The sequence below is a fragment of the Herpailurus yagouaroundi genome, unplaced genomic scaffold (genome assembly GCF_014898765.1).
Source record: "Herpailurus yagouaroundi ecotype Mexico unplaced genomic scaffold, PumYag 221, whole genome shotgun sequence".
Taxonomy (NCBI): Eukaryota; Metazoa; Chordata; class Mammalia; order Carnivora; family Felidae; genus Herpailurus; species Herpailurus yagouaroundi.
In genome coordinates this window covers 1706143-1718066 of record NW_024412452.1, presented here as the reverse complement: position 1 = coordinate 1718066, position 11924 = coordinate 1706143, and the positions used below count along the sequence as shown (strand labels likewise).

Here is an 11924-nt window from a genome sequence, read left to right as displayed (position 1 = left end):
AGAATATACAGCGGGGAAGGGAGAATTTCTTTAATAAATGGTGTCAAGGATACTGGACAGCGACATGCAAAAGAATGAAACTGGACCACTGTCTTCTATCATACACAAAAATTACCTCAAAATGGATTAAAGAGTAAGACCTGAAACCATAACACTCCTAGAAGAAAACATGCTAAGTTCCTTGACCTAAGTTTTGACAATGATCTTTTTTAATCTGACACCAAAAGCAAAAATACAGTAAGACTACATCAAAATAAAAAGCATATGAAAGGTGTTTCCGGAAGACGTGGCGGCTCTCCCCTGGGTTGTTTCCCGGCTTCTTTTCTCCCCACTTTGCTTAACGACCTGGGCGCCCGGAGGTGCAGTAGCCATTCCCCTCACCGCTGCAGCCATGATTTCCTTAACGGACACCCAGAAAATTGGAATGGGATTAACAGGATTTGGAGTGTTTTTCCTGTTCTTTGGAATGATTCTCTTTTTTGACAAAGCACTACTGGCTATTGGAAATGTTTTATTTGTGGCTGGCTTGGCTTTTGTAATTGGTTTAGAAAGAACATTCAGATTCTTCTTCCAAAAACATAAAATGAAAGCGACAGGATTTTTCCTGGGTGGAGTATTTGTAGTCCTTATTGGTTGGCCTTTGATAGGCATGATCTTTGAAATTTATGGATTCTTTCTATTGTTCAGGGGCTTCTTTCCTGTGGTCATTGGCTTTATTAGAAGAGTACCAGTCCTTGGATCCCTCTTGAATTTACCTGGAATTAGATCATTTGTAGATAAAGTTGGAGAAAGCAACAATATGGTATAACAACAAGTGAATTGAAGACTCATTTAAAATATTGTATTATTTATAAAATCCTTTGAAGAATATTCAGCACAAAATTAAATTACATGAAATAGCTTGTAATGTTCTTTACAGAAGTTTAAAACGCATAGTCTACAAAGTACCAATAGCAGTTAACAAAGAAGCAATGAGAACAGGCTTCTAATCAAGTGATCTGAGAAGTCAGCAAGCAAACTAAAGGAGATGAACTCTAGGTTACAGTACTTATTGAAACTCTTGAAGGCGATTTTTATTGTTTATCCACAATGTGCGAAGCACAGCCATCCTTGGAGAACTGTGGTGCCTGTTTCTTTCCTTTTTATTTTGAAGGTGCAGGAGCACGCATAGGCATTTGCTTTTTAGAAATATCCACTGGAATGGCAAAAATATTTCCAGTTGCACTGTGTCTCTGAAAGTGATGCATGAGTTAGATTGGATTATGTCATTTTAATGTATTAAAACCAAGGAAAACCCAGTTTTGATGTATGAATCACTTTTTTTGTAAACATATGGCTAAAATAAAACATTTGTGGTTCTTCTGATTCTTAATATTTTAGAGCCAGATGAAAACTGAACTAGATATTCACTGTTGGAATACGCAAAGGTCATTTATTCTTTATAACTGAACACTCCAGAACTACTCATAAGTCTTGAGAGTCTAACTTGGTTATCTATATCCTACATTACATGTAAGCATCTAACAAAAAGCATTCTTAACCATGAAGTAGTCTGTTACATTGAATAGTCTTTTATTTAAGATACTAAATGATGCAAACCAAATGGATTTTTCCATGTCATGGTGTAGTTTTCCTTTCTTTTTTGTTTTTGTTTTTGATTTTAGCAGTGGTTTTACTGTTTTGCTTTTCATAAATAACTATTGGTAATGTTTACTTTAAGATGTAATATGTTAAAAGTTTAAACTTACAGGTATTTGTTAAGGGCTTTTCATGTAAAATTGAGTTTTCCTTTACTTTTAGCTTTTTCATAACATAAACATCAATACGCATGATGAATGCTTCATAAGATGCTTTGTCTTGAGTTCATGGAGAAAATACCAGAATTCACATGCTAAAGTTAGTTTACTGTAATTAAATGGGCTATAGTTTCTTAAAAACATGACACTAAAAAAATATGTTGTTTTTCCTACTATTGATGCTTGACTGGCAGTAAGAAACAGTGGTTGTTTCTTGGTAGTTTTCCAAGTTGACAGCTTTTCTGGTAGATGTAAGAACACATTTCAACAGCCACAGTACTATTTGTTATACCACTAATGATTGCATTATTTACCTTTTTTTTTTAACAGTTGCAAAGCTTTTTAATGCACAAAATCATAATTGAAATTTGTGATTTTTATTTAGAAACATGTCTACAAAATATATCATAGCTTATATTATTTTTAGTTAAATCTCAATACACAGGGAACTCCCATTCTTGCTTGTCGAAAGAAGGAAAGACTTGGTATGTAGTTTAATGGTTCAGTCTTGTGGATTACTGCCTTTTGGTACTGGCATTCGACTTATGACATAATCTGTGAAACTAGATGATACTGACAAAATGAGACTCCTACCTCAATAGTTCATGGAATAATAAGAGACCTAGTGTTGTGTCTAATGTTCTTCAAAAAAGTAATATCCTCATTTGGGAGAGTGTCAAATATATACATATTTTGGGGATCGACTTCTACAAGTTGCCCTGTAGGACTCTTCTACATATTTTTGACTGATCCATATTATTTTCAGTGGCTAGATAATTCTACCTTTTTAGAACAAGAACAGTATCTGTTAATGTAAGGAACATGTGTATTATTTAACTCCTTTGTAGACATGAATTTCTATCAAAATGTTCTTTGCACTGTAACAGATAACTTTTTCAAAATCTTATTTCAGAAGCATTATTAGAAGTTGTGTAAAGGATTTGATAATTTCCCAGTCCTTAGTAAGATTGAGAGGCTGGAGCAGTTTTCAGTTTTCAAAGAGTCCACAGTTAATCTCAAATGTGAGTTTGGGACTGCTCAGCAGCACTGTATATTTCTTATTCATAACCACTGATGAGGCTCTATTTTTAAACATATTAGTCTTCTGACAGAAAGCACTGTACATTGTATTGTTTCTTCCTTTCCAAAATTAGCCTTCTGTCTTTGTGACAAAAATGTACTTTGATCATTGCTATAAAGATGGAGGAGAAGGTCTAATACTACTTAGCCTTAAGTGTATCTGGCATTGTTCAAATGTATTTTCTGTAACAGAAACATACTTGCAATGTTTTTCTTTTCCCCTTATAAATTGTAATTCCTGGAATACTGCTGCTTTAAAAAGTCTCACAGTCAGATTATATGATCTAACAATTGAATATTGTAAATACACTTGTCTTACCTCTCAATAAAAGGGTACTTTTCTATTAAAAAAAAAAAAAGCATATGAAAGCTTTTTCACAAAGAGGAAACCATTAGCATATTGAAAAGACAACTTACTGAATGGGAGAAAATATTTGCAAATTTAATATTTGATAGGGAGCTAATATCCAAAATATATAAGTAACTCGTATAATTCAATAGCCAAAAAAAAAAAACAAAACATTAAAAAATGGGCAGAAGATCTGAACATTTTTCCAAAGACATATAGATAGCCAACAGGAGCATGAAAAGGTGTTCTATATCATTAATCATCACGGAACAGCAAATTAAAACCACAGTGAGATGTCACTTCATACCTGTTAGAATGTCTATTATTAAAAAGACTGCATTATTATGCAAATCATTACCACAAATGCAAAAACTAAATGGAAGTAAAAACTACAGTGAGATATCACCTTACACTTGTCAGAATGGCTAGAATAAAAAAGACAAGAAATAACAAGTGTTGGTGAGGGTATGGAGAATAAGGGAACCATTCTGTACTGTTGGTGGGAGTGCATATTGGCACAGTCACTTTGGAAAATAGTATGAGGTTCCTCAAAAAGCTAAAATAGAATTCCGATATGATCCAGCAATTCCGCTCCTGGGTTTTTATTCAAAGAAAACAGAAACACAAACTCAAATAGATATATTCATCCCCATGTTCATTTAATCATTATTTATGATAACCAAGATACAGAAACAACCTAGGTGTCCACTGATAGATGAATGGATAAATAATCATTATATACATATATATATACATATTTATAGTTATATTTATAGTTCTATAGTTATATATACATTATGTATACATATATATATATATGAATATTGTTCAGTCACAAAAAAAAAGAAGGAAATTATGCCATTTGTGAGAACATGGATGGAAATTGAGGACATTATGCTAAGTGAAATAAGGCAGACAGAAGAAAACAAATACCCTATAATCTGTCTTACATGTGGAACAGAAAAAGGAAAAAGAAAACTAAACCAAAAAACCCAAGCTCATAGATAGAATAGATTGCAGGTTGCCAGAGACAAGGGGTGGAGATGGGAGACATGGGTAAATTTTTGTTGTTGTTTGGGTTTTCTAATTTTTTTTTTGTTTAAATAAATTGAAATTTTTTTTTTATCAAATAAAAACCAGGGGCAATAACCACCTCTACTCCTCCAAACATACTTCTTTTATTAAAAAAAAAGAAATGTAAAATTAAAATTTTGGAGTAGATATGTATACACACACCCAAACATACCCATTTAATATGATGAATCATCCATTATCATTAGATATTTAATAAATGATTAATGTAGAGAAAAACTTTGCTACGTTACTTTAACATGCAATTCTCAGACCTCATACACACTTCTAAGTCATTTGCTCCCATGGCCTTGGTCATAAAACATTAGAAGAGCAGCTAATACCTGGTCTACATGGACCAACTAGAATCCCTTCTTGGTGAATTTTAAATTGTAGTTAAGAGACTCTAGTCCAGAAAATAGATAGATAACTTACTTTCATGGGAAGAGGAGAGATAGCAGTGAGAATAGTAGCAAATTAGACAGTATATATCTAGTGGTACCTGCTATTCAACTTTTGTGGTTGCCTTTTGATCTCTGAAAACCATGTCAAGTTCTTTGTATTTACTAATCTAATAATTAAAAAAGTTAAATGTCATATTTCCTTAGGAGTTCTCCTGATTTTTAATTTTTGACTGAAATGTTTCAAAAATACTCTCTATAACCAAGAAAGAAAATTGGCACTTGTTATACTGGACACTAGTGTCTACTTTGCAGCCTTAGCTCTACTTGGCTTGTGTCGCCTTATTTCCATGCATGATAATTTTATAGATTATTTTTTCAAATTGTGTGACAAACTAGCCAAAGTCAATGGACATTGCTGGATTAAAAGCCCTAATCTTTGATTGAATGGAATAGCTATTGAATTATTGCTTCCAAACAGTACAATTATATTTTAAAATTAAACTTTTCATTCTTTAGCCCAAGGGAGTAAATGATGGGGAAATATAGGTGATAGAAGAGGATGGTGGGTAGAGTCCTTGGTATATAAGAGAGAAAGGTTTTCAGGCCCTCTAAATAATTAAAATCTGCATAATGATATACAGTTAATATCCCATGCCACAACATTAATGAATTTGATGCATAGCATAATTCATGTAAAGCAGCTAATGTGTTCATTTAACACATTTTTTTAAATAGGACCAAATACTTGGTAATTACAGATTTTAAGTAACCTCTAGACCAAAATATGATGAGCTGATTTCCAGTTTCACATTTAACTCATTGTACAAGGCTGGTTGTATTTGAAACATTGAGTCTTCATATCCCTTTTCATCAGCCTGCCAAGGGGATGAGCTAAATGATGTTATGGACACAATGACTTTGAAGCATAGAGTTATACTATACCTGATTTCAGTGTGTCTGATATCACCTACGGATGAAGGAATCCTGGATATTATCATCTCCTAACATTTCAGTACTCAGGGGAATTCTAGGAAAGGGAACCACAGAGTGGCCTGACAATTGCTCCCAGCTTTTCAGTTAAAAACAATATTAAATAAAAAAGTACATGCTGTGTACTATCTTGACATCCAAAAACAATGATGACCAAGGGCAATTTCTTTATTGTGTAGCATATGTGAATATGATTATAGAACTTCTCCAGGACAGAATGTAAATAGGACACTTTCCTTTTTTTACAGAATTTTTGGGATATTTTAAAAACTTATCACAAGGAAATATGAAAATCTTTTTGTTCCTGAGTTGATCATGATTTTGTTTTTGTTTAAGATACTCTCTAAATGAATGATCTGAAAGAGACATTTGGGTTTCCAAACTTCGTCAGTTTTATTCATGGATTTCAATCATGTAGAAAGTTGGAGAACTTTCTAATTCTGTTGTCCCAAGGTGATATCTGTTGGCCTTTAAGGAGAACATAAACTTGCTTTTGTTTTCTGACTGCAACCATTGCAGGAAAAAACTCTAGTTTCTGCCTGGTGAAATAATGACTTTACTAAGGGGTAAAAATTGTTCATTCTCATAGTACACTGACACATACCCATAGGTTCTCCAATATTGAAGACTTATTTTTCCCAGTGGCTGTTTGTTAAAAGTTTGCCAAGTGCTTCCTTCTTTTTGGGGTGGGCCTGAAGCTTAAAAGATCCAGGAAAAATTTTAGGGAAGCCCAGAGAAAAGTATACATGGAATGAGGGGTTTAGCTTCTACTTTGTATGAAGACATGATGAATTTGTTAAATTAACATTTGTTAAGTAGAACACTGGCTGATGGATGAGGAGTCATGGTTCCACAGAAGACCACAAGAGAAGTTGAAAAATAAAGAAGTTTGTTACTCACAGGTCCTGGAAGAAGTACATGGCATGCTTCAAGGGTCCACAAATGGAGGTAAAGTTAGGACACAAGCAGAGAGAGATGTAGGACCATGAGACACAAAGGAGTAGTGTTTTGAGGTTCCCGGGCTAAAGCCAGATGGGCTAATTCAAAACAAAAAGAATGAAGTTTTGGTAAACTCCAAGAGGATCTTATCTAAGAAGTGGGGTGTACAAGGGGAAGGCCCTGGGAAGTAAGGGAGATTGTTGATCTGGCTGCTGGGAAGTCACATCAGAAACTTAGCATTTACTTGTGACTTTTCAGGCTATTTTCTAGGGCATGTGCTTGCATGAGGGGCTGGTGTCAGTTCAAGGCCCCTGCAGGTCTCTAGGCCAAACAAAATGGGTGTTGAAGCAACAATACCATGGAGTAGCTTAGCTAAACTCTTCGAGGAGTAAATATCTCTAATTTTTGTACTATTCCTTAGCCTCATCTTTGTCGCTTTTCAGTTCAATAGTGGCAAGTTCTTAAGAGCCATGTAAATAGAATATGAACCTATAGGAAAATTAACAAGAACATAATATTCAATACTTAGTCAGAAAAGGTCCAATTAGGTTTAGACATCAAATAGATGTCTAAATTATGATTTGCAGATAAGGGTTTGGAATAAAAGAATATAATAATTTACGGAGTAACTTCATCTAGACTCTTTCTTTGTTCATATACCTCTCAATTTGTAGTATTCTGGAGTTATATCTGCTATATTTTTCCCATATAAACACAAGAAGTATGAATTAGCAAATGAGAAATGTATGCATTTGCAAAGTAGGGCCGGACATGCACAAAGTCTTGTGTTTGTAAAGTAGGATTACTCCCCAAAAGGTTTCATAGTTGCATTCAATGTAGGAAAAATGCTATCCAAAATTTTTATCTGAAAAAAAATCTAAGTTTTAAAATAATATATTTCCAGTTTCAGAGTTAAATTGGGCTTATATGAAATCTCAAATTGCAATGACAGCCACACTTCTTATGAGCAAATTTATACTTTGAGAAAGGGTATTGAAATTTGTATCTAAGGTAATTAGTTTTTCCTAGGAATGGGGATCCTTTTCTGGAGATGCATTTACTGTGCTGATGGGTAGAATTTAAATGAAGTATAATACTATATCAATATATTAAACCCAGTTTAATGTTCATATTTAATGATAGAATTGGAGAGGAGGTGATTTGCTTTATAAAATGTAGAGGTTGGAGTCTGTTATTATCATATTCACACAAACATTATTGACTCTCTGGAAGCTAGAAATAGGGGTTTTCCCAGCTTCAAATTATATAAACTGCAAGATTCATTTCAAAGATTCTGAAAAGATAGCTGCTGCCAAAAATCCTCCATCAATAATTAGAATAATAATGCTATTAAATTTTTTTTTCTGTTAGAACAATAAAGAATAATTTTTCCTAAAATGTTCCTTTTTTCCTTCGGCCTTGAGAATCAGCTTCAACAATAGAGATCAGATCAAGAATTCAGAGGTTCAAGATCTGGTCATCTATTTTCTTTCCAATCTCAAATAAATGTATAACCCTACCCATGACATTGTGCAGCTACTACCACTTTCTCCTAATCACAAAGTAATCTTAACCCTCTCTTTGGAGGAATCCTCAATTTTATCTCAGCTCTGCTGCCTATACAGAGATGTCAGCATAAATCAGAAAGATTCTCTGTTCCCCATGGAGCCAGATTCCTGAGATACATTGATCAGGGTCAGAGATGACATTTGAGATGCCAAGTTTAAGAATAAGAATATCGCCTGGCCTGGGTTGGAACTGTTTAATATAAAGTCAAAGGAAAAACTTTAAGGTATGTCAGAGAGAAAATATATCACAAAGAGTTATACAGATATCAGGGAGTTTTTTAAGGAAGAAAACTGAAAAGAGAGGAGATGAAGAGGCAAAGCCTATGTTCCCTGCTTAATGGGTATTGAGCAGGTTGGTGTTCCTTTGATCTATTCATCACTGCCTATGGTGTGATAGAGACAAAGATGTCAGAAAATTCGGGAGTAGGGTTATTTGTATGCATCTATGGGTCATTTGGAAGAAAGAATTGTCCATATATTATTTATGAGTCTTGGGGGGTCTGGTTTCACTATAATATTGTACCTACATGATTTATTGCAATGGAAGAATAGAAAGAGCAATAGTAAAAATATATGTAACAAACAAACAAGCAAACAGAAGTTTCACTGTTTCAATACAGTTTCTATGCCTAAAAGGGACAGGGAAGTTATGGACGTCACTGTGCCATTAATAGTTCTCTTGCCTAATCAGCAGGGTTAGGAAGCTGTCGTTCAATTGCTTTCCTTTATACTATCTTGACATGTGGTTTTTGAGAAGAAAGTTTATTTAATTCTGTTCTTATTTGACTAACTTATAATTAATAACTGCAATTTTGTTATTTATCAAGCTTAGAATGGTGGATGTTACTGGTTGTATATTAATGATGAAATCTTATCTCTAAAACATACAAAAAGTTGTCCAGAGCCAGGTGGATCTGATTCCAAAGACCATGTTCTTACCATGGGACCATACTTGCTGTCTTCAAGCCTCTTTTACATACAGAGTTCCTTTCACTCTGAATGATTACCAACTTAAATTATCTGGTCAAGTCTTTTTTAGAAAACAATATAATTTTGAAGTTCACTGGCACCTTAAGGATTTCTAGACCAAAATCCCACTCAACTCAAGAATAACATCTTTATTTTACCTGAAGAATGTTCTTTCATTTTTAATCTAAGCATGCCACAAAATAAGAAGTACAATATTTCAAGAGAAAGCATTGTACTAAGCAGAAATCATTATTTCATTAAGTATCCCTCTTTTCGTGGTTCTGCTTTGTGGCACTATTTAGAAAAAAAATAAATCCTTCTTGTACATAACCTGTAAAACATTAGGCAATGCCTATATCATGCCTTTTCTGTGCTAAACATCTTTAATCTCTCAAGACACTCCTGTGCCAAGAGAGCACTAGGGAATCTTATGTTCAGGCCAGAGGGCATATAAGTCATTTGCCAAGTAGAACCTTTCCTTTACCTGGAAAACAGGAGTTTTATCAAATATTGTAAAAGTAATTTATCAAAATTAAGACAAATGAAGGAAAGAAATAGAAGCATGTCATGTTCTTCCAAGCTCTTATATCCTGATTCTGTCCAGATAAATTGTATATAATTGCTATTTTGTAACTTTCATAGTCTTGAATAGAGGAAGCCCACTTTTATCAGGGTCCTAAATTAAGAAAGATGTAAATGCATATCATTCTCATTCATCTGGGCCAAGTCATCTAAGTCTTGTGGAAGTAGGGAAAGGCCATATCCATAGATCCTGGCTCTGGATGAGTTGGAATCTATTCTCTCTGGTGTATAAAGAGAACCAATTAATTAGTACTTGGCCTTGGGCCAAAATACTCTAAATAGTAACTATAGAACATAATGTCCAAACCTTTATCATCTGGTCCTACAGTTCTGAAAATTCTCTAGTTTGTTAATTGTTTGTTATATTTCGTGCTATATTTTTGCTAATAGAAAATCCATCTAATCATAAACCATCTCCAAGTCTCTATCTTAGAATGTAACTATAAATTATAAGAAAAGAAACTTCATTTTTCATGCATCCCAGAGATACTTACATGGTTTTCTTTGTACTAGAATTTCCCTTCCCTTTGTGCTAGAATTTTCCCTTCCCTTGTCTGGTAGAAAGGCTGAGGGACAAGTCATGATTTTGAAGGAACTTCAGGATAGTGACAGAATGGGTAAATGAGTTTTATTCTCCAAGAAAAGGGGAACAATTAGATCTAACAATGAAACGGAGAGTTAAGGAGGACCAGCCAGAGATGAATCTAATTAGGGCAGTATAACTCCGAGTCATGTCCAGAGATGGAATTTAGAGGTAAGCCCAGTGCTCAGAGACACAGGGTATATAGGACTTTGGTAGCAATAGGTCAAGTAGCAAGGGCGCCACCATAGGCAACACTGTGTGTAGGATAGAGGGTACTACTGCCTATGATTAGGTATTTTCTAGTGTTGCTAGAGGAAGCTGGACACTCTGGATTCTGTATATTTGGGAAATTCAGGATAAGAAAAGATCTCTGACCTAAAGTACTTCTTTGAACCCTTCCTCACATGAATGACTCTAGAAGAAGACTTTTTAACTACATACGTAACTATATACACACATGCATCATTATGTACTTACCTATACATACATACAGAGAAGACAGTATCTAAGTGTGTGTGTGTGTGTGTGTGTGTGTGTGTGTGTGTGTGTGTGTAACTTCTTAGGTTATCTAGATCATGTAAAACTATTATGTGAACTCTCAGTTCCTGCTCTCAATGTCTACTTATAATATTTTAAAACTTTGGTTTCCTTTAAGGATTATGTGTGCAAATACATTTCCTAAGCCCAACTGAAAATATTACCAAGCATGTAAGGCCATGTTAATTATGCCTTTGGACATAATTTATATCATTTTTACAAAGAGTGAAAACAAAATAACACAGTAACAACAAAAGGAACAAAAAAAAAACATTACTACCTTGTTTGATCAGGTTAGTTTCCTAAGATTTTCATAGCAAAGTATCACAAACTGCATGGCTTAAAACAATAGAAATTTTTTTTTCTGGAGGTCAAAAGTCCAAAATCAAGATACCACCCAGGCTATGCTACATGTAAAATATGTTGGAGAGGATCCTTTCTTGCTTCTTTCTAGTTTCTGATGATTTTTTTGGCAATTCTTGATGTTGCTTAGCTTGCATTTGCAACAATTCAATCTCTGCCTCTGTCATTACATGGCATTCCTTTGTGTGTCTGTGTCCATTTTTTTTTTCTCTTCTTACAAGGACACTGGTCATGTTGTATTAAGTCCCCATCCTGCTCCCACATGACTTCATCTTAACTGATTAATTTGTAATGATCCTGTTTACAATAAAGTCACATTCCAAGGTATGGGGTTTTGGACTTAACATATCATTTTAGGGGTCACATACCAACCCAAACACTGATCTTGTCTCAGGTTGGCTAGTTTATACTGTAGTAACAAAGCCCAAGATACATGTGGCTTACAATAACAACTACTTCTATTTTGTTCATGCCAAAAGATGATATTCTGCTTATTTTACTCACTTTGGAATCCAGGCTAATGGAGTAGTAAACATCTCAAAAGTTGCCAGTCACTGTTCCAGAGAAAAAAGAGCATGGCAGGTTCTCACAGTTGGTTGTTGAATATTCATCATCCCAAGGGAGCCAGGAGTGTGGTTCTACCATTTGACCAGAAGGCAGTAGGATCAGAACACCACTAATGTCAGATGCTTT

The 11924-nt window shown here is 34.3% G+C and overlaps 1 protein-coding gene across 1 annotated transcript; it reads left to right on the top strand.

Annotated features, from left to right (window-relative positions):
* Window positions 1–279: 279 nt before the first annotated feature.
* Window positions 280–3220, top strand: LOC121019186 (vesicle transport protein GOT1B). The gene has a single exon (XM_040458372.1). The coding sequence runs from the start codon at window positions 392–394 to the stop codon at window positions 806–808; it is 417 nt and encodes a 138-aa protein (XP_040314306.1). The 5' UTR covers window positions 280–391; the 3' UTR covers window positions 809–3220.
* The last annotated feature ends 8704 nt before the right edge of the window (window positions 3221–11924 follow it).